Source organism: Nicotiana tabacum, chromosome 3 (genome assembly GCF_000715075.1).
Source record: "Nicotiana tabacum cultivar K326 chromosome 3, ASM71507v2, whole genome shotgun sequence".
NCBI classification, from domain to species: Eukaryota; Viridiplantae; Streptophyta; class Magnoliopsida; order Solanales; family Solanaceae; genus Nicotiana; species Nicotiana tabacum.
In genome coordinates this window covers 101251970-101276478 of record NC_134082.1, presented here as the reverse complement: position 1 = coordinate 101276478, position 24509 = coordinate 101251970, and the positions used below count along the sequence as shown (strand labels likewise).

Genomic DNA, 24509 nt, shown 5'->3' with positions numbered 1-24509 from the left:
AAGGTAAACAAGTCAGTAAGGATTCTGAAATGATTGCAATATTTAAACACATATTGCGGGAATGTAAAGTCGTGTCCTAATTTGGGAGCCTCGTTGTGCCCGAGGTAGGCCTAGCGATAAATAAATTTAGAGAAGTTTAGTGCCAATAATTGCCTCATTTCATTAAAGCAAAAGTAAACGAACCAAAATGAAACTAAATAAGATAATGTCACTAATGGCTCTTGACCTTATTACATTTGAAATGAAAGCAAATAAATCTAATCTACTTGGTCCCAGAAGGACCCTCTCCAGACTGGATGCTTTTGTCGATCAATTCTCCCATCTCGCGTAGGTTCAGCAGCAGGAATGTCTCCCCTGGTCATAGCCGAAGAAACCATAGAAGAATACCCTGGATGCTTTGTATGTCTCGTTTTGATCCGAAGAAACCATAGAAGAATAAACTGGTACCTGCAGCTAACAAGCATCAAGATTCAGATCAGAGTCTGTGAGAAAAACCAACCAAGACTCAAGATCAAGCTTCGAAAGACTTATAAATAGGAATCTTGTAACTCATAGTTGATAAGTTTGTTTTGGTGTAATAAGGAGTTCAGCAAGCAACAACAACAGTGAACTCACAGCTCTTCCGGTAGTCCCAGCTACCGAAATTTTTAGAACTACACTGACTTGATTTCTTTATAGCCAAGGATATATAGGCAACCCTGAAGCAAGATTCTGTCAAACGTTTTCAAAATGTTTCCAAAGGAGTATCAAACGAGCAGAAATTGTTCATTATTGCTCACTATCTTTGCCCGAAAACTTTCATGTTCTCGAGCAAAGAGGGACAGCTGTGAGCACCTAATTTTGTCCCACATGGAAATTACTCCTAAAAATAGTCCAAAAATAATTTTAATGGTTTTTATAGAATTTTCGGAGTTTTTCTTTATTTGTTTTACATTATTCGCGGTGTTCATGCATATTTAAAAATATATTTTTTTAAATCGTAAAAAATCATCAAAAATATTCTATCTTTTAGTGTGTTAATTGTATTTAGGAATTAATCATAGGTTACAAACATGGTTAAAACAAAAATCACAAAAAAATACATTAGCTTTAATCAATTAGTTAATTAATTAGTTAAAATACTAATTAAGTTATTGTGACAAAACAAATTCAATAAGTAGTAATGTGGCTATTTTTGGAAGATCAAATAAAAGAGGAACAAGGTCTTTTGCTTCTTGTTCCAAATTGGCCTATTTCCAGCGGCCCAAAACCCTACCTGCTCGACCCGTGTGGCCCAACCAGACCCCTCCTCCCTTCTCACTCTCTCATCAGCATCTACACACTCATTTTCTCACCCCAAACGATCACTCTTGTCACTCCTCTCGCTCATCTCTCTCTCAAATCCCTCAAATGTGCGCCTTCTTTTCTCTCCCTGGATTCATAGACTCACACATGCGATTCAGAGAGCCAGAAGAAAAACTAGGAAGCACACAAGAGGATTATTCTAAGTTCAGTTGCATTTTTAGTTTGAAATTGGGTACTGTAAATGAAATTCCCATGTGAGGCCGTTTTTGAGTTTGTGCGAATTTTGCTCGTAATTTTGAACTTAGTATATACTTGGTTTATCTTATGCAAGGCTAGGTTTCTGTTGTGAGTTAAGGCAGAACCATTGTTCTTCATTGTGGATTACTAATCAAATATCGATTTAGTTTGGCATTTGGCCTACATTTTTATAGCAATTTGAATTCCATAATCTGCTAATGTCTTATTTCCTCAAAACTAATACCATAACCCACTTACCTTCACGAAGACCTAAAACTTAGGGAAATAAATAATCAAATTATGAACATCGTAGCTTGCTTTTGGTGCGATTAACAATAAATCATCATGGTCATGGGTACGGTTCCCCTGGCATGGTCAGTGTGCGACATAGCGACTTGTTCAATAAAATTCCATAAATATTAAGAGCGATTAATTATTTAATTAAAAGTGGTTAAAAAGTTAAAAATGCACAATAGGTTTTAAACATGTAATAAATCAGATAATTAGGTCAATTATTAATAGTTGAGCGATCGTGCTAAAATCACGAAACTCGGGAATGCCTAACACCTTCTTCTTGCTTAAAAAAATTCCTTACCGATCTTCTGATTTTCGCAGACTTTAAAACAGAGACGAATTTCCTCAATTTGGGAATTTAAATAAATCGCTGATTTGGGACACCATAAATTATTTCAAGTGGCGACTCTGAAATAAATATATATTCTCATTCCGAATAATATCACTTTAATTGAGAAAAACTCTTTATCCCTTCGGAAAAAAGACGGTGTGACAGTGTTGCTTTAAAATTTTGTCGGCAAAATGAAACTTGAGGCTGACATTATGAGTTTTTATTAAAAGCTTATGTTGTTGATAAAAAAATAAAATATTTGAGTGCTAAAATATGTTTTCATGAAAATTATTTCTTTTGAAACTTGATCAATGAATAGTACTGGTTATATTTTTAAAAGATAAATTAAATTGCTAAAGGATTTAACATAAAAAAAATTATGTGTTTGATTTTGCTCTAATGGTTTGGTTTGGATTGGCCACGAGGCTACTATGATAGATTATTTTTGAAATATCAAACATTTTAAAAGTAACTAGTGGAAATTATCGAGATTGGTTCGAAAATTAAGGTCATAAATTTGAAACTTCACATGCTAGTGTAGGTATACGTTCTAAGACTAAGCCGAAGTTTGTGGGATAGAGCTTCACATTGTGAGGGCAAATTATCATTACTTAAGGTAAAGAGGTTATGTCAACTTGATAGTACTACGGGAAGCCGTCCGAACATCTAGGGTCAAACTTGTTGCTAGGTTGATCACCTAATGATTATTTATTATGTCGGTATTGGTATATTACTTCCGATGAAAGGTAAAGAATAATTTTCTTATGTTTTTAAGGACCGAAACTGATTTTAATTACATAATAGAATTGAAATGGTTTGTATGATTTTTATTAAAATCATAAATAAATATAAATATTTTAAAAATTTATATAATTGTTTATATCTTACTTATCTTTTCACTTAAAATGATAAAGAACATGATTATTATCTTATTATATCAAATATTGAATGCATAATTTTGTTTATTAAGTCTTATCCTATGTGACGGTATACTTATAGCCTGTTTGGCCAAGCTTCTCAAGAGAAAAAAAGTGCTTGTTTTTCCAAAAGCACTCTTTTTTCCTAATTTGAGGTGTTTGGCCAAGCTTATTTGGGAAAAAATTGCTTTTGGGAAGAAACAGAAGCAGTTTCAGAGAAGCAGAAAAAATAAGCTTCTTTCCAAAAGCAGAAACAGAAGCAGTTTTGGCTTTTCTTCTTACCTAAAATACCCTTAACAAATATAGTATATACCAAAATAACCCTTAAACCTAATACTTAGGATATTAATTTATAAATATTTCTTCTTATTCTTAGGAAAACTTTCTAATATATAGTGACTTTAGGGGTGAATGCTTTTATATTTGTTGAAGGAATTTTAATATATTTAACTTATATTAAAAGAATTAAGTACTTTTTAATTTTATTTTCATATTTTACTTAAATAAAATGATTTTTTTAAAATTATTGCATGTAATAACAAAATTTTGATATTATTTATTTACTTATAATATTAATTATTAAGTAAATCTATTCATGTCTTTATTCGTAATTTGACACTTAAAAGCACTTTCTAAAAAGCTTGGCCAAACACAAATTATTTCTCAAAAGTGTTTTTCAGACTGATTAGCCAAACACAAACTGCTTCTCTCCAAAAGTACTTTTTTTCAAAAGCACTTTTGAAAAAAGCACTTCTCAAAATAAGCTGATTTCTCCAACTTGGCCAAACAGGCTATTAACCTTCATAGGCTTCCCCTCTAGAGGCCCGATTTGCTTTACATATTTTAGAATGATGTGTGCCATGTCATGAGCGAACTTATGTTTAAGACGACTCTCTTCTCGAGATATATGGCGAGGCACCACTTCTATTCTATGGTATCTGTCATGTTATTCTTATTTTCTTTAGTTGGGAATTTCTCAAGTGCTTATTTTTATTTTTTGATATAAAGACTCCATAAATAGTTGTGATGAGATGTACTAATGAGATTGTACATGAAATATATGAAAATAGATATTTTTTTATTATTATTATGAAAGACGTCAAATATGATTTTGAAGTGAAAATATTCAATGATTTAATTTAAAAATATATATGATTTTCAAAAAGCTTCCGCAATAAGATTGATTTTCATGTATATGGTTGGGGTACATATGCGGTTCGATTTACTCAGGTCTGGTAGTGTGCCAGGTGCCAGTCACGTAAACTTGGATCATGACACATAGTCAAAGGCTAAAATTTAAAAGAAAAGTTTAAGCAACTTTATATATTATGAAACATAACACATATTACATCAGAGTATTATATATGCCTTGTATATGCCATTTTTTATTAATTCAATAAACCAAATATTTATCGAACAACGTAAATTCACTAAATATTAAATTGTTTATCATTTAATCTCGTATTATAATCCATATAATATAAACACAGATTTATTTTTTATTACAAACTAAACGACTCCTAAACACTTCGAAACAACAACAAAAAACACTAATATCTCTACTGATTGACGCAAAGTTCCCTCGTCTGCATTTTACATGTTTTCTTTTATTTAAAAATGTAATTTATATATGTTCGTCCTACCTGCCTTATACACTTTACTTTTAAGTATTTAAGCATACATAACCAATATAACGTATTGTCCTATAATTAATAATTTGGTGAGTTACAATTTCACAATGTAATTATATGACCGTCCTTAGATAATTAAATTAATGTTATAATTCTTTCTTGTATGTTAATCATTTTATATATAATCTATCTATTTTAAATATTATTTAGATTACTCAATGAATATTTTGCATAAATTGCTCTAATAAATGATCACGCCCAACTATGCCTTATAAAAGGACAATGCGGACGTTGTAAATATAACCTGAGTATTTATGCCCAGAGTCGAATCGGTAGAGAATTAACCTATCAATTACTTTCGTTGGACTTACTAAATTCTTTAGAATCAACTTCCCCAAACGTTGTGAATAACAGTTGATGGTATATTTAATAACTAAGATTGAAAGTCAATAAACAGTTGTAAACTAAATATGCTTAAGTTGTGAACAATAATGAGAAGGTTCTAAGGTAGTGATTTCCCCTATTGATGGAATCCCTTCTGTTTATGTTTCATATAGATTTACCAACACATCTCTATCAATCATGAACACTCTTTTTACCGTGAATCTCTCCCGAGTAATCACGATAATTTACTAGACGCACTCTCCCGAGATACGCTAGTTGGCTTTGTTTATTACAGTTCACTTTAGATTGCACCCAAGACTTCGTTATCCCTAATCCCGCCTTTAAACCTGCAGTTATAGATCCCTCTTATACTTTGGGAGTGGTGTTGTTCAACAATCACCTAAATATGCACTCTCTCCCGAGTTATGCACACTAATTAGACACAACTAATTGAGGATCCTGTCAATTAACTACAACAAACACGCAGTTGAACAAATAGAGATTAAACTGGCAAGCTATATTAACATAATCAAGAAGTTCATCCTTCAATAGGTTCCATCAAAACCCTAGATAAAGAATTTAGCTACTCATGACAATGGGTAAATAAACTATGAAAATATTCATGATCAAAATTGCAAGAAAAATAAAGAGAAGAAGAAAATATGATGTTTTGGGTGATCTCTCACACTTGTTTCTCTTGCCAAAGTACTTTCTAAAACATTCCATTCCTCCCTTGGACGAGTTCTATTGTTTAATATAGGGTTTTGGGCTAAAAATCCCGTGTTTTGCACTTCAGTCCCTCAATTTTTTGCTTCCTATCGCGGTCCTACCGCGGTTACGCCAGGACCATGGCCAACTAGCCTCTCAGAATCCGCAATAGCCTTCTGCCGCGATCCGACCGCGGATACGCCGGGACCGCGGCAGTCCATCTCCAGTTCTGGTTTTGCTGCCTTCGCGTGGTGAACTTAGCGGATATTTTAAGATTGGCCTCTTTTTCTCCGTAATTGATCCCAAAAGTACTCTATAGACTTCTTTTATTGTATATAGCCTGCAAAGCATGAAAAACACTAATCCGAGCATTTTGTTATCACTATTTACCATAAAAACTATACAAGAAGGTGGTTCTTTAGGGCCTAATTATAGTTCAATTTACCTATTATCAACACCCCACACTTAAATTTTTGCTCGTCCTCGAGCAAGTTGAACCACACTTCTAGGCCTAATCGTTCGATGCATTACCTAGTTTATGTCACACCCGCCATTATGAAAGAACAACCCAAGTAGTACAACATCCACACCTCAGATGAAGACTCTAATGCCATGCCACACTCGTGCTTACTCTAGTTACTCTAAACAGAGGTGAAAACTCGCTTTTTCTTCCTGAGTCACATGCCCTCACATCACATTTCTGAGAGAAGTTCCACACACATAAAATCAAGCAACAAGGAACTATAGATAGAATGAATCCACTCACTCTCAGCAAAGAACATTCACATGCCACACAGATACACCATACGCTTGCCCTTAGTGTAATACTCTACTAATCGAGTTGTTCAGTCCAAGATCAAGAGGTCTTTATTTGGTTATAATGTAGGCTAAAGGACGATTAGGATATATTTGGATATAGTGACTAACCTCCCTAAGCACTTTTAATACAATTGTTCCCTTTATTCCAATTTCCATGTTCAACCCAATCATTCTTCCACACTTGTTTCATAGGCTACCCCCACTTTCTTTAGGTGCAACTGGCCTCTTTGTTTTTTAACAGCCATTGCACCATTCAAGTATTTTCCTGATTTTCCTTTTCCCACTCCGTTACTACCCTACACTTTGACTTTTATATGCTCTTTAACGATTCAAGTGCTTCTAGGAGGTACAGGTTCAAACAGTCAAACTATTCAAACACAGGGATGTAGGTTGTTGTAAGGTTATCAAAGAACAGGCTTCAGGATCGAAGGGGTTAACTATGGCAATATGTATAGGTGGATTCATAATTATACATGCTACACAAGGAAATGCCTCAATCATCTCTAAGACCAAACAACTTCTATTTCGCTTTGCAAACACACATGGCAAGTTCTAGGTATCGCATGCAAGCACATAATACAAGTATTATCTCAGACACACTTGGCATGTAACTCATTCTGAATTAGTTTGTCAACACACTCACGTGAGCGTTCAAGAAAGACAAGGTATGCAGAATTAAGGCATAAAATTACGAATCTACAAACGAGCCTAGACGTCGCACCCTCAAATTCGTTTTAGTTATTTGCAGGTGTGTACATTACGGGTTGCATTCTTGCCTTCACCCATCTTAGTCCAATAGAGTCCTAAAGGTCCTAAAAATATTAAAGAAAAATCTACCTAACCCGGTTCAAGAAAATCCCTTGGAAAAGAACCATGGTCAAAAGAAAAACCGAGAAGGAATTACTACACTACCTAAAAAGAAAAATAAAATAAAAAAATCTAAATGGACTACTTCCCTCAAGAGTACTGTCCAAGTGGTCCGTCCTCAGGAAGAGTCTCCTACATTTATTTATTTTACAACCAATATATATGTACACTAATAATACACCACCAAAGCAAATCTCCCACCCCACACAAAAAGAGTATGGCATGTCCCCATGTTATAACACAAATAAAGTGCAGAAGGGTAAGAAGACTTCCCCGAGCATCACTCGGAGTCGGAGACAGTGCTGGGATCCACATGACAAGCCCTCCCCAAAGCACGGAACCAAGCTATCATCCGGCTCTTAGACCTGGCATGCCGCTGAGACATGGCATCCATACGCACATGCATGCCATCCACCGAGGAGCGAAGATCTGTCACCTCTTCCTCCAAAGAATGCAACATAGGTCGGCTGGACTGTGATCTAGAGAACCCTGCCCCAGTATAGGGTTGCTGAGAGGATCCGGCTCCATCATAGGATCTCCTGGATGGTGCCATGGGTGCTGGGGTGTCATCCTCATCATCAAGCTCAATGGTTGTGGGTGCATCTCTGCCCACTGTGATCTTTGAAGCTCTGAATGCCGCTTTTGCGGGCAAAGCTCCATCTGCAGGATTGGTGGGGACACCATCCAGCAGACACAACCTCGTCACAAGTGAGGGGAAGTAAAACCCCTTAGATAGCAGAGGTGACCGAAGGATCATTTCATCTCCAATAATTCTCGCCACATCAAAGTCTTTCTTGGTGACGAAGCACCACATCAATAGAGCCCGTAAGTGGTTCACATCTGTCGTGTTGCCCGTGGGAAATAACCGGCTGAAAATAATGGTGAACCAACACTTAGCCTCATGTGTGAACGACTTGGAGTGAAGGGTAATGTTTTCCTGTAGCCAGATTGGTCGACCCCCTGCGCAGATTGTCTCAATCATAGTGTCCCAAGTGACCCCTTGGGCGTCGTGGTAATGATCAATGTCACTAGTGAACTGGGGAAGCTGCAAGACCTGGCGAATCTTCAGAATTGAGGCATCTACCACCCTGCCCCGCACAATCACAGACCGACACAAATTTTTCGGGCAGTTCGCGTAAAACTCCCGGACTATCATCGGGTTTGCCGTCTCAGGTTCATCAAATAAGAACTCCATCTCCCTCCGTCTGATTTCCTCATACATGTCTGCTTTTTCCATACGGAGGGCAGCCCTATCAACAAGAATCTTAGGGATAAAGCTTTTGGTGGCCTTATCATGAAACGCGTCCTCTGCCTCTTGTGACTGGAATCTGGTGGCATTATATATTGGCATTTGGGAAGTGCTTGCCGAGCTCTTTCGCCTTTTTCGGGCCATATTACCTGCTGACAATTCAGGGTAACAATCAGATGCATCCTAATATGTGCCAGTCGGATGGGTACTCAGACTTCTCCACTCGATGGCACCAAACAATTTCCTTTTGTCAAACAATGCCAGTATACCCAATTAGTAAGGTGCCCAAAGTTGACAACCTCCACTATTGCCCTCACACCACTATTAATTCTACAATTCCGCCATATAATACCCACACAATCTCCCATAAGTGAATCATGTCAAATGCTACCACCACCACAAACTAAGAAGGGCACAAAGTGCTCCAAAATTTTACAACACACCCCAATTTTTGGCCATTTAGGCCCCTCCACCAAGCTTCACCCTAAAAAATTTGTTTAGGCCTCCATACATTCTAAAAATCGCCGCCAAATTAAGCACAATGAAAACCCAACCATTTAAACATCAATCATGGCCAAAAGAAGCAAATAATGGAGAAAAGGAAAGAAAAAAAAGAAAGAATTTTTTTTACACTAAAACACTACACTAAGTTGTGTAAAAGAAAGAGAAAAGAATAGAGAAGCTTACCTTGAGGATGAATGGAAGGGATAGGTGGTGGAGAGAGAGAGAGATGGAGAATAAAGGAGGGGCAACAATGGGGGTTTGAGGGATAAGAGAGTGTGAAAGAGAGAAGAGAAGAGAGAAGGGGATGGGGGATGCGGGTGGTTTGAAGAAAAGAAGGGTTTGGGGGAATAGTGGGGGGTTAGGTTTATTAAAGGGGGGGGGGGGGGAAGGAAAAAAATTCTGAAACTTACCTGGCCCGCGCTGGTCTGCCGCGGTAAACCTCTTTCAGAGGGGGTATTTGACCACGGTCCTACCGCGGTTACGCTGGGACCGCGGTAGACTTATTTCAGAGGTGGTCCTTGACCGCGGTCCGACTGCGGTTACGCTGGTACCGTGGTTTGGGCGTGTTCCTGCTACTTTTTTTTCTTTGAATTTATGCATTACACTTACAATAGATTCATGGGTTGCCTCCCACACGGCGCCTGATTTAACGTCGCGGCACGACGCAGATAAGCGCATTTAAGGCTCGCTCGAACTCTGTGGCTCAGTCAGGTGTAGCTCAGACACTTCCTTTGGTTCGCTCATGCCCACATATAGTTTCAATCTCTGCCCATTGACTCTAAATGTACGAGAGTCTTTCTCTGTGGCAATCTCGACAGCACCTGAAGGGAAAACTTCGACCACTCTAAATGGTCCAGACCATCGTGACCTGAGTTTACCCGAAAATAGCCTTAATCGTGAGTTATAAAGCAACACCATATCTCTAGGATTGAAATTTTGCTCCACAATGTTCTTGTCGTGCAACCTCTTCATTCTTTCCTTGTACAACCTTGTGCTCTCAAAAGCAAGATGTCTGAACTCGTCGAGCTCATGCAATTCTGTGATCCTCGTTGTGCCCGTAGCCTCGATGTCTAGATTCAGCTGTTTCAGTGCCCACCACGCTCTATGTTCAAGTTCCACTGGCAAATGGCAGGCCTTCTCGAACACCAACTTATATGGTGACATACCAATCGGTGTTTTAAAAGCAGTTCTATAGGCCCAGAGTGCATCATCTAACCTTTTCGCCCAATCAGTTCTTGTGGCGTTCACAGTCTTGGTTAGCACACTCTTTATCTCTCTGTTGGACACTTCAACCTGCCCACTAGTTTGCGGGTGATAAGGGGTAGCCTCCTTGTAGCGTACATCATACTTTGCAAGCAACTTCTCGAAAGCTCTATTACAGAAGTGAGTGCCACCGTCACTGATAATCGCTCTTGGTGTCCCAAATCTGGTGAATATGTTCTTCTTCCAAAAACCCACCACCACTCTTGCATCATTAGTGGGCAACGCTGCAGCTTCTACCCATTTGGACACGTAATCCAAAACAACAAGTATGTACTTATTGCTATAGGAGCTGATGAAGGGACCCATGAAGTCAATCCCCCAGACATCAAACACTTCCACCTCTTGTATTGGGTTCATGGGCATCTCATGGCGACGGGCAACGTTCCCGGTCCGCTGACATTCATTGCAGCCCTTCACCCATTGGTGCGCATCTTTAAACACTGTTGGCCAAAAGAATCTGACCTCAAGCACTTTCGCAGCTGGCCTGACCCCTCCAAAATGTCCTCCATAAGCCGATGCATGACAAGCTTGCAAAATAGAAGATTGTTCTATCTCGGGGACACACCTCCGGATCATATTGTCACCACAAATTCTAAACAGGTAAGGCTCATCCCAATAATACATGCGGCAGTCACAATAAAACTTTTTCTTTTGTACAGATGAAAGGTCATAGGGAACTATACCGCAGGCCAGGTAATTTGCAAAATCTGCATACCATGGCACTTTCTCAAGAATAGTAGCGAGTAGCTACTCGTATGGAAAGGTTTCCAGAATATTTTCAACCTCAACTGCATTTTCAGTTCCCTCAAGTCGTGATAGATGATCAGTGACTTGGTTCTCTGTGCCCTTACGGTCACGAATTTCAAGGTTGAATTCTTGTAGCAGCAACACCCAACGAATCAGGCGCGGCTTAGACTCCTTCTTCTCAATCAAGTACCTTAGAGTTGCATGATCAGTGTATACAATTACCTTAGAACCAATCAGATACGATCTGAACTTGTCGAAGCAAACACCACAACCAACATCTCCTTCTCAGTCACAGTATAGTTCAGCTGGGCTCCACTTAGCATTCTACTAGCATAGTATATTGGATGCATCAGCTTGTCCTTCCGCTGTCCCAGTACTGCCCCCACTGCGTAGTCACTGGCATCACACATGAGTTCGAATGGTTGCTCCCAGTTGGGGGAAACAATGATAGGTGTTGTGACCAGTCTCTTTTTCAGCTCCTCGAATGCTACCCTGCAATCATCAGAAAACAAGAAAGGGTGATCTTTTTCTAACAACTTACAGAGAGGATTGGCAATTTTTTAGAAGTCTTTTATGAATCTCCGGTAGAAACCGGCATGCCCAAGGAAGCTTCTGATTGCTTTGACTGAAGTTGGAGGAGGTAGCTTTGCTATTACATCCACTTTAGCACGATACACCTCAATTCCTTTTCTTGACACCCAATGCCCCAAGACTATGCCTTCTTGTACCATGAAGTGACACTTCTCCCAGTTCAGAACCAGGTTAGTCTCGATACACCATTTCAGCACTCGCGTCAGATTTATCAGGCACTCATCAAATGAATTCCCTACCACTGAGAAGTCATCTATGAACACCTCTATTATGTCCTCTACCATGTCAGTGAATATGGCCATCATGCATCGTTGGAATGTGGCGGGTGCGTTGCATAGGCCAAAGGGCATCCTCCGAAAGGCATAAATGCCATAAGGGCAAGTGAAAGAGGTCTTCTCTCTATCCTTCGGTGCAATGAAGATCTGGTTGTATCCTGAGTACCCGTCCAGAAAACAGAAGTGTGACCTCCCTACCAGTCTGTCTAACATCTGATCAATGAAGGGAAGTGGGAAGTGGTCTTTCCGGGTGGCTAGATTTAGCTTTTCTATAATCCATGCAAATTCTCTAGCCCGTGACTGTTCTTGTAGAGATCAATTCATTATTATCATTCTTAACTACCGTCATGCCACCCTTTTTAGGTACACATTAAACTGGGCTAACCTAGCTGCTGTCAGAGATTGGGAAGATAATTCCCGCGTCTAACCACTTTATTAGTTCTTTCTTCACCACTTCCTTCATGTTAGGGTTCAACCTTCTTTGGTGTTCCCTGGAAGGTTTGTGTCTCTCTTCCAGTAGAAATTTATGCATACAGTAGGCGGGGCTGATCCCCTTTATGTCTGCCATGGTCCACCCAATGGCAGTCTTGCACTCCTTAAGTACCGGCAAGAGTTGTTACGCCTGCACATCTAACAAACTAGATGAGATAATAACAGGTAATGTGGAGTTAGGTCCAAGGAATTCATACCTGAGATGGTTGGGCAATGGCTTTAACTCCAGCTTTGGTGGTTCTTCGATATATGGCTTGGCTGGAGGAGTCTCTCGATTTTCCAACTGCAAGGGCTCAAATTCTAGAGTTCTATCAAAAAACCCTCTACCCTCTAATGACAACACCCATTCCGCCAGTTCCTCTCCATTAACCTCATCCAAATTCATTAAACATGCAGCAAGGGGGTCCTCAATGGTTAGCACCTCATCATCAGTATCCACTATTATGTCCACAGCATCAATAAGAGAACAATTGGCGAATTCACTTGGTCGCCTCATAGATTTCTGCACATTGAATGTTATCTCCTCATCGTTCAATCTCATCTTGAGCTCCCCGGTTTCACAATCAATGAGAGCTCTCCCTGTGGCCAAGAATGGTCTTCCCAAAATTATGGGAATCTCTTCATCCACTCTGCAGTCTAAGACCACAAAATCTACAGGGAACACAAATTTTCCTACCTGAACTAGCACATCATCCAGTATACCAGAGGGTCGTTTCACTGTCCTGTTAGCCAACTGCAACAACATAGAAGTGAGTCTAGCTCTTCCAATGCCCAGCTTCTTGTAAATCGCCAGGGGCATAAGATTGATGCTGGCCCCTAGATCACACAGTGCTTTAGCAAAAGCAAAATTACCAATAGTGCATGGAATTGTAAAGCTCCCTGGGTCAGACAACTTTTCTGCAATTGGTCTAGTCACCACTGCACTACATGTCTGAGTAAGAGTAACTGTGGCCAAGTCTTGGAAATCAAACTTTCGGGACATCAAGTCCTTCATCATTTTTGCATACCCATGCATCTCCTTCAAAGCTTCAATCAATGGTATGTTTACCTGGATTTGTTTCAGTATTTCGAAGAACTTCTTGTATTGCTCCTCCTTTTGGTACTTAGCCAGCCTCTAAGGGAAAGGTGCAGGAGGTCTCTTCTTCCCAATCAACTGGGATTGATCCTTATCAGCTGCTACATCAACTATTGGTTCCTGGATTGTCTCAGATTCTTTCTCGGTCGCATTCTGAATGTTATTTTCTTCCTGGGCAGGCTGGACTGGCACCTCCATCAGTTTCGTTGACTCATCCAGCTCAATGGGCACTGGTATAAGTGTCTCAGCTTGTCTAGTTTGTCGATCCCTCTCTTGCTCTACTTCCAGATCTCTGCCATTACGTAGACTTACCGCCATCAACTGCTTTGGGCCTTGATCTTTTGGATTTATCTAGGTGTCTGCAGGTAGCGTCCCAGGAGGACGATTGTTCAGATACATAGAAATTTGACCCACTTGCACTTCAATATTCTTGATTGCTGCATCATGTGCATCCACTCTCTCATTAATCTTTGCATTAGACCCAATAACCTGCTGTATCATTGCCTCAAGTCTAGCAAACCCATCTTCCTGCCTTCCACCATGCTGCTGCTGAAGAGGGTAATACCCCTGCTGCTGATTCTGATTATTATATCCATGTGGCCTTGGGTAAGGTGCCATATTGTTAGGGGGGACTCATACCTCCCATGTTTCCATTGTTGAATTGTGCATGGACTAGCCTGTATTGCTGATTTTGCTGGCCCCAATTCTGACCACCCTGTCTCTGGCCTCCATAATTAGACACATAATTCATGTCTTCAGGGTAGTGGTGATGATCATGTTCTTCATTCCATTGGTTACCGATTGGCTAACTAATGCAAGATGCGCACAAGCCCCCATTGGTAGTATCTACGTTGTGTACCTGCTACTTCTGCCCTGACTCTTCCACCTTTTTGGTGAGTATACTCATCTGTGTCAATAAGGTGGCCATATTTTCAGCCATAGAGTTGGATGGATCTAAGGGCACTGAGTGAACCACTGGAGTGATAGGTGCATTCCTGGTTGTCCATCCCGAATTTTTTGTCATCTTGTCAAGCAGACTCTGGCCTTCTCTCCATGTTTTGCTAAAAAATGCTCCACCAGCTGAAGCATCAACAATGTTCTTCACGCTATCTGACAATCCCATGTAAAACCGCTGCCCCAACATCAGATCTGGAATACCATGGTGCGGGCATATAACCAGCATCCCTTTAAAGCGCTCCCATGTTTCATGCAGTGTCTCCATTGGTCTCTGTTTAAAACTCAAAATTTCATCAATTTGTTGAGCAGTCTTATTGGGTGGGTGGAACTTGTTATGGAATTGCCTGACTAACTCATCCCAAGTTGTTATAGAATTTATGGGAAGTGAGTTTAGCCAAGTCTGGGCAGCTCCTGTCACTGAGAATGGAAACAATAACAGCTTGATTGCTTCAGGAGTTACGTTGGGCTGCCTTTGGGTTTTGCAGATAGAGAAGAAGTTCTTTAAGTGCTGATGAGGATCTTCGACTTGCGACCCCAAAAATAGTCCCTTGTTCTGCAACAAGTGCAACATGTTATTCGTAATTTGGAATGACTCAGCCTGTATCTGCGGAACTACAATGGCTGTGGACAGATTTTCAGCTGTGGGTTGTGCCCAGTCATAGAGAGCAGCCTCTGGCACTATTGGTACCGCTGGGTTTTCCTCGTGATCCCCCATGACTGTTTCGAAGTGTGCAGTTGTTGGTTGTTGTTTGTTTTTCCGATTAGCCCGATTCAATGCCTTGAAAATTTTCTCGGGATCTGATAATGCTTCAAATACTTCACCAGATCTTGATGAGTTTCTAGGCATGCATTCCTTTCAATTGTAATTGATAACACCATTAATTCCCTGGCAACGACGCCAAAATTTGATCATGCCCAACTATGCCTTATAAAAGGACAATGCGGACGTTGCAAATATAACCTGAGTATTTATGCCCAGAGTCGAATCCACAGAGAATTAACCTATCAATTACTTTCGTTGGACTTACTAAATTCTTTAGAATCAACTTCCCCAAACGTTGTGAATAACAGTTGATGGTATATTTAATAACTAAGATTGAAAGTCAATAAACAGTTGTAAACTAAATATGCTGTTGTGAACAATAATGAGAAGGTTCCAAGGTAGTGATTTCCCTTATTGATGGAATTGTTTATATTTCATATAGATTTACCAACACATCTCTATCAACCATGAACACTCTTTTTACTGTGAATCTCTCCCGAGTAATCACGATAATTTACTAGACGCACTCTCCCGAGATACGCTAGCTGGCTTTGTTTATTACAGTTCACTTTAGATTGCACCCAAGACTTTGTTATCCCTAATCCCGCCTTTAAACCCGCAGTTATAGATCCCTCTTATACTTTGGGAGTGGTGTTGTTCAACAATCACCTAAATATGCCCTCTCTCCCGAGTTATGCATACTAATTAGGTACAGCTAATTGAGGATCTTGTCAATTAACTACAACAAACACGTAGTTGAACAAATAGAGATTAAACTGGCAAACTATATTAACATAATCAAGAAGTTCATCCTTCAATAGGTTCCATCAAAACCCTAGACAAAGGATTTAGCTACTCATGACAATGGGTAAATAAACTATGAAAATATTCATGATCAAAATTGCAAGAAAAATAAAGAGAAGAAGAAAATATGATGTTTTGGGTGATCTCTCACACTTGTTTCTCTTTCCAAAGTACTTTCTAAAACATTTCATTCCTCCCTTGGACGAGTTCTATTGTTTAATATAGGGTTTTGTGCTAAAAATCCCGTATTTTGCACTTTAGTCCCTCAATTTTCCGCTTCCTATCACGGTCCTACCGCGGTTACGCCAGGTGTAAGCACGTGATTTTTGCCCTATGAAAGAATTACTCCCAAAAAATTCAAAATAAAATGATTTTCCTTGGTGTGCAATTTTGAGAATTTTTGTGACATTTTTGGATAATTATTTGTATTCGTCTGTGCATGTTTATTTGTTAAAATTAATAAAAAATATATAAATATGTCACATTTTGCATGTAGGATTTAAGTCTACAATTGTTAGTAATTAAGTTTGTTTTACAAAAATTAAAAATTACAAAAATAGGCATCTTTTGCATTTTTAGCATTTAATGTCCAAATGTACAATTTTATGCTTAATTATTACTTAATTGTGCGTTAATTGTTATTGGGAGTTAATTTGCGCTTTTATAACTTAATAATAATTTAAGGCTTTTTAGAATTTAGTTTTAGAAAAATAAAAGAAGAAAAGAGCAAAAATACAAAGAAAATCGGAATGGGGCTCTTCTTCAAATTCAAGTCACAGGCCCAAAGAGACCCAATCTTCCCAAACGACCCAGTCCATTTCGAACTGGGTCGACCCAGTCCATAACCCAAAAAGACCCAAACCCCCTTTTCATTTTTTTTTCTTTCATTTTTCACAAAACAAAAACAAAACAAAAAAAATAAACCAAAAAACCCTAAACTACCCGCCCCCCATCTTTCTTCTTCTTCCTCTCTTTCTCCTCCTGCTCCAAGCCCCACCTCCCATGGCTTCCCCTTGCAGCTTCGTCCAAACGACCATGGCTGCCCCCTCCATCGTCTTCAACCACACACAGCTTCTCCAAGCTCATCCATGGCTGCCCTCCGCGTCTTATTCGTCGACACACACACACGCTCACCACTGCCCAAACCACCATCATCTTCTTCTTCGTTCCATGAACATTGCTCCACCAAGAAACCTCCAGTCCAACATTCTGCCACGACCAGCCACCAACAACCAACTGTTGTTCCCCCGTCGTCTCTGAGCTTTGCCATTATCGTCGCTTCCATTGCCAGAAAAACCAGCAACGACAGCCTACTCCTCCACGTCCAGCCATGAACGTCCACCTAAACGACCATCTGTTGAACAAACATAGTCCGTCGAGCTCCAACCTCCCATGACTGCTGCTTCTTCTGCTCCAGCTTCATCTTCTTCGGCGAGCGTCGAACCATCGTCAAGTTTCAGCTAGCTTCACCGGTTTCTTCGTCGTCGTCACGTCCAAACGACCATCGTCGTCCAGTAGCATCCAGTAACGTCGCTTCTGCTATATCCACAGAATAGCATCGTCATTTGTTCGAAGCTTTGGTTGGGGTTGTCGAAATAGTTCATACACAGTCGTTTGTCGTTCTGAGTTCGTCGAGGTTAAAAGAGAATGTGGGTTGTCGTTGAAGTCAAAATCCGTTAGGTTGTTGGCAGTCTTGGTTCAAGTTTTCCGTTTCCGTTCGAGTTCGTCGTTATTCCGATCCGGTTAGTTGGTTTAACCAATTCGTGTTTATCATTTTTTTTTATTTTTCTTCAGTTTGTTTTATTTATTTATTTTGTTTATGTTTTAGGTAGAAATTGTTAGTTTAATTGTAATGTTGTTAGATTTAAGTTGAAGTTCAATTAATTATTTCTTCAGTTTGTTTTATTAATTTAAAAGGATTTAGTTTTAATATAGAAATATGTTCGTTTAATCGTTTGAATCATTCATCTTTGTTGTTTAATTTAGATTTAATTCGTGTTCATTTTATTGTTTGAAGCTTGTTAGTTTTTATCAAGTGATTTAATGTGAGTGTTTATGTGTTGGTCCTTAGTTTTTGATTTAGTTTGAATCATTCATCTTGGTTGTAATGTTGTTGGATTTAATTTGAAGATCAATTGATTATTTGAGTTTAGTGATTTGAATATGTTTATTTGTTTTGTTTAAGTTTAATTTGAATTTGAGCTCAATGATTTGAATATACTTGTTTGTTATTGTTGTTGAATCTGAAAATAGGTTTGTTGTTAAAAATATTGTTTAATCAAAATAATTCTGATTGTTGCTTTGTTGTTCATCGTTTAAGTTTGAATTTGTTGATTAAACTGGATTAAGGATTGGTTATAGCTGGTAATTTAATTTTAAGTTCTTAGATAATTTTTGAAGTTTAAACAGATTTTGAATCGGGGCGTAACAGTAGTTTTAGGGGGTAAAACGGGAATTAACCAATTATAGGTTATTTAATTATTGTGGGGACCAGACATAATGATAAAAGCAAAAAGGAAAAGGTGGATAATGATGTCTTCTTTTCAAAAAGAGGGAACAAGGGGGTCCACTTTGACTACTTTTCAAAAAGAGAGAACATGGGGGCCCACTTTGACTACTTTTCAAAAAGAGGAAACACGGGGGGCCCACGTTGACTACTTTTACTAAAGTAAAAGTGTGGGTAATAATAAAAGTTAAAGTGTGCACATAGTGGAAGAAGATTGGGTCTTGCTTTGTATATAAAGGGGGATGAGGGGATTGAATGAAAAAGAAGGATTTTTGGGGGAGAACATTTTTGAGAGAGAAATACATTCTGAAAAATCTGAAGAGAGTGTGATAGAGTTTAAAAAGAGAAAACAAAAACTAAGTGAGAAACGAGTTTAGTTTCGGGTTTTAATACACGCGTGGGTTGTTGCTGTTTAGTGTGTTTACATACTTTTGGGTTTGTTCTATTGAGTTGTTCGGTTTTCTTCAAAGTTTTCTGGGCCCTGAACCTGGGTCGAATTGTTGCTGGGTTGTTGTTGTTGCTGTGTATTTACACTACTGCTACTTCTACTGATCTTCATCTTCTTTCCTTGCTTTCCAAATACCAGGTACACAAACTGATACACTGGTTCATCGTGTAAGCCACTCGAAGCATGAATGCAAAAATGAGAAAGATTTGAAGTTGTAGTTTAATGTAGTCTTTTCTTTCTTTTACTGTCTGTATGTAGAATATTCTATGCGCTGTTGTAAACTCTTTAAACGACTCACTTTCGAAACTTAACTATAATAACTCGAAAGTATGTAAATAAAGTAGGACCTTTTCTTCATTTATTTTAGAAAACGAAAAATAGAAAATGTAGTCATGCTAAGATTATCCTTTTAAAAATAATGATACGAGCCTCGCCAAATAAAAAATGTAAATTGCGGGGCCCTCAATAATTGGTCATAATAAATACTTAGAATTTGGGATGGACTGTTTAGTGAATTTCACTGCCTTCCCCAAAGATAATAACGCGTTAGACTCTTTAGATGCGATTTAATTAAATTACATTCTTAAACTCGGGTGCACATTTATGTGACCCAAATCCAAATCTCAACGGAGTCGAAATGTGTCTCTAATCACGGGTACATTGATTGTGACGTGGTCCGAGATGCATGTCCATGACGTTGCAAATTCCTTTTAAAAATAAGAATGAGATGAGCCTCGCCGAATAAAAATACAAAATTGCGGGGCCCTCAGTAAATATTTGCTTTAAAATTGCTTAGACTTCGGGATGGACCGTTTAGCAAAATTTCACGGCCCTACCCAAAGTAAATGATACGCTAGTCGCTTTAGGCACGCCTTTTAATAATTTAATTTTCTTAAAACTCGGGTGCACATTTATGTGACCCAAATCCAAATCTCAACAGAGTTGAAATGTGCCAACAACCACGGGTGCATTGATTGTGACGTGGTTTGAAATACATTTTCACAATGTTGCAATTCTCTGTAAAATAATAACAATAAATACAAAATAATAAAAGCGGCTAAGGGATAAAACTTGCACATGAACGCATAATTGTATAAAATCAGATAAACAAGCCGAATATGACAGTTGAGCGACCGTGCTAGAACCACGGAACTCGGGAATGCCTAACACTTTCTCCCGGATTAACAGAATTCCTTATCCGGATTTCTGGTTCGCGGACTGTAATACAGAGTCATTCTTTTCCTTGATCTGGGATTAACTTGGTGACTTGGGACACCCTAAATCTCCCAAGTGGCGACTCTGAAATAAATAAACAAATCCCGTTTCGATTGTCCTTTAATTGGAAAAACTCCTTGTACCCTCGCGGGGGCAGAAAAAGGAGGTGTGACACCAGGACCGCGGCCAAATAGCCTCTCAGAATCCGTAACAGCCTTCTGCCGTAGTCTGACTGCGGTTACGTCGGGACCGCGACAGTCTATCTCCAGTTCTGGTTTTGCTGCCTTCGCGTGGTGCACTTAGCGGATATTATAAGATTGTCCTCTTTTTCTCCGTAATTGATCCCAAAAGTACTCCATATACTTCTTTTATTGTATATAGCCTGCAAAGCATGAAAAGCACTAATCAGAGAATTTTGTTATCATTTTATACCATAAAAACTATACAAGAAGGTGGTTCTTTAGGGTCTAATTATAGTTCAATTCACCTATTATCATTTATATCACGTTGCTTGTGAGTTACACATGTGCCACCCCAGGTAAAACACTTTGCCAATGCCGCCTCCTTTTAAAAAACTACTATATTTGTAGGGCTCCAAATAAGTGGATTAGGGTAAATTTGGTTGGATAAAAACTGGCGGAGAATATGTCATAATGACCAATCCTTCGGTGAATACGTAGATTTTGGATGAATTAAGACTTGTGACGTTTGTACAAACTTTTAAAAAATTTGGAAGAACACCATGGCAAACAATTATATTGAACTTGAGCAGCTATTTTAATTTACGGAAAATGGCCTGATCTGTCTCTCTATTATCATCAATAGTTTAAAAAAGCCCTCAGTTATATTATTAGGACATCCAAACCCCTGACGTTATATTATTATACATATATGCCCTTATTTTAATGGAAGGGCCATGTGGCAAGCTTAAAACCATCCGATTAAATATATAATGGGTCCGACCTAACTCATTACCCAACCCGGCCCTAACCCTTCTAGACCCTTCACCCTTATTAACGTGTGAACCCTAATTTGTTCGCTCCTTCTCAGTAGATGTCCCTCCCTCTCAATTAAAATTCTTTCTTCTTCTCAACTAAACTTCTCAATTAAAATTCTTTCTTCTTTTTCTTCGACCAATCAACTCTGATAGTATTGTTTCTATGTCTAGTTCTAGCATTACATCGAGAAGGAGGTGCTACTCTGGGGAGATTGCGAACAGCTTCACTTCGACGACTACAAACAACCCCGAAAGGAGATTCTACAAGTGTGCTAAACCAGAAGTAAGTGTAAATTTTGTTGGTGACTCATTAAACGTTGATGTATTTAAAGTTTTATTTTTTCTGTTTTTTAATTTTTTCTGTTCTTTAACATAGTTATTGTTTATATTTGTAAGAATGAGACATGTGGATATTGGGAATGACAAGACGAATCCCTCCGGACAAAGCGTTGATAGTAATCAACGATTTCAAGTCTAAATTAAATGTTGCCAATGTCAAAATCAGGACGTTGAATATGTTGTTGGATGCGTGCAAGCTTGAAATGGACAAATTGATGGAAAAAGTTGATGTTTTGGAGGCTATAAATGATGTTGAAGTGAATAAAGCAAGGGGGATGGAAGTGAAAATGATGCACATGAAGATGTTCATTATGGTTTCATTTGCACTGTTAGTCGAATTTATTGTGGCACTGATGATGAAATGAATTCAGCATTTTGTTTAGTGCAGTAAGGTTTTAATGTAGTTACTTGTTGTAAATCCAGATCTTAATGAATGTTTTTTGTTGGTCAGCTTGTAATGAATCCAGATTTTCATGAATGAATTTTGTGCAATGCACTATGGCATTTTGTGTAAATTTTCATGAATGCATTTTGAATTCTTTAGATTTATTGTGTTGGTCAGTTTGTTTTAAACAGAAAAAATTGGGCAGTTATGACCAAAAATCTGGACAGTTAAAACTGACCCTAATGCAATAAAAACTGGGCAGTTATGACAAAAAATCTGGATAGTTAAAACAGACCCTAATGCAGAAAAAATTTGGGCAGTTCTTTATGCTTAAGTTGACATAATTCTCGTTAGACCCTTCACTAACTTCATATCCTCCTTCTCCATTGGAATTAACTTTACACACTTGAGCAATCTCCATGAATTTATTGTATAATTCTAGGCTCCTTTGACTGTACTCATTGCTTCATGTACTAGCTTGTTTTGTCATCATGTTCATAACTTTGAGTCTTATGTCTTCCAACATCTTAATAATTGGCTTTTGTCTTGCTTCCAGAATCCATGAATTAAATGATTTAGTCAAATTGTTGTCAACTGACTGATTCTTACAAATTGTATCTAGATAAGCTCTGCACCAAGACTGTGATAGGTACTTCAATAAACTTTTTGCTGCATCTTTGTTCAACTCTCCTAGCTTGCTTAGTTGATTTTTGAACTCTTCTTCATAAGTGCATCATGAACACCACCAAATCAGCTCTTTTTGCATTTTCCAGTATTGTATGTCTTGCACTAGTTAGCCTCAATATGTCTAACACAAAACCTATGATGTGCTTGTGGTAGAACAGTTTTAATTGCCTCAATTAACCCATGGACAGAAGTAGATGACAGAAAGAAAAAAATCAGAAGTAGAAACTGGACAGAATCAAGTTGACAATAGAAAGAAAAAAAATCAGAAGTAGAAACTGGATAGAATCAAGTTGACAACAAAAAGAAAAAAAATCAGAAGTAGATACTGGACAGAATTAAGTTGACAACAGAAAGAAAAAAAATCAGAACTAGAAACTGGACAGAATAAAGGTGATTCAGAAAAATTACCTTTTGCATGTCCGACATGAAGGTGATTCTTTCTCGTCCCTTAAGGTCTAGAGATCCCTGAAGTAATTGTAGGAACCAGTTCCAAGAATGTTTTGTTTCCTTATCAACAACTGCCCCTGCCAAAGGATAAACATGATTTTGTACATCCTGTCCAACAACAACTAGCAATTGACCTTTGACTTTCCCTTTTAGAAATGTGCCATCTACACCAATAAATGGTCTTAACCCTAACTTGAACTCCATCTTCATAACTTTGAAGCAAACATACATCCTCAAGAATTTTGTTTTCCCATTTTCAAGTGCATTTTTTGAAATGTTAATCACTACATCACTACCTGGATAAACATTAAGTTTGTTGCACTTCCCATTCAATTCAATGACATAAACATTAAGTTTGTTGTATTTATCTGCAAAACTTCTATCTAAGGTCTCCAATATCATTTTTTTTGCTATGTTGCACTTCCCATGACTCACATTGAACTCAAAAATTCTTTTCAAATCAAGTACCATCTCCCTTACCTTATACTTAGGATTATCCTGTAGCTTTCCCTTAAAGTAATGTGCAATGGTATTGAAATCAACAGTACTATTATCATATGTAGTGCCACAATTATGTTCTGACTCTAATGTCTTTACAGTAACCCCTGCATTACCATCTTTGGATATTAAACAAAGAAAGTGACATCCCACAATGCATCTATATCTAACCCTCCTTTTGTCACTCTTCCTCAATTTTAAGACTTTCTTATTGGCTAGAACATACAACTTCATAAACTTCCTAGCTTCTGGTATGTCCTTAAAGGCCATGGCTTTATATATCTCCTTGTAATCATTTAGATTCTCAGTTATGTCTCTCTTTTTTTGAGTTTTGAGTAAATGTAATTCTTCATAATCATATCCTTCAGAATCACATCCCTCAGAATTAGAACTAGAGTCAGAACCCATTTCACTTAAGGTACAGTCAATACCAGCTTTATCTAAAATCTGAAATGATTCACTATAATTAACAATATTGGGAATACACTCAATAAGGGGGCCAGATTCATCCACAACATATAGGTTCACTACATTATTTATTTATACTATATTAAAAGTGGGAAGCCCTTAAGTCAAAAGTTAAATTATTTTTTTACCCTTTTAAAAATTTAATTATCTTACTTTAAAAAAAATATAATATATAAATAAGAAGAAGGACAAAATTATTCTGAAGAATTGTGAATGTTAAACATTTCACATTAATAATGAAAAGTGTCGTTTAACCGTGCCCTTTCTTGCAATCATTTACGATGAACAAAACTGAAGCGCAACCCTCCTATATATAAAAATCCATCT

The 24509-nt window shown here is 38.2% G+C and overlaps 1 protein-coding gene and 1 non-coding gene across 2 annotated transcripts; one reads left to right on the top strand and one right to left on the bottom strand.

Moving 5' to 3' along the window:
- The first annotated feature begins 14822 nt into the window (after positions 1–14822).
- On the top strand, positions 14823–14929 carry LOC142179637 (small nucleolar RNA R71). The gene has a single exon (XR_012708182.1). It is a non-coding gene; the product is annotated as a small nucleolar RNA R71 (small nucleolar RNA).
- A 7619-nt stretch (positions 14930–22548) lies between these two features.
- Positions 22549–24122, bottom strand: LOC107825456 (uncharacterized). Its single transcript, XM_075245097.1, has 3 exons — positions 23178–24122; positions 22903–22994; positions 22549–22711 (listed from the first exon to the last, which is right to left on the bottom strand). Exons 1-3 carry the CDS (start codon positions 24120–24122, stop codon positions 22549–22551), a joined length of 1200 nt encoding a protein of 399 aa, XP_075101198.1.
- Positions 24123–24509: the final 387 nt, after the last annotated feature.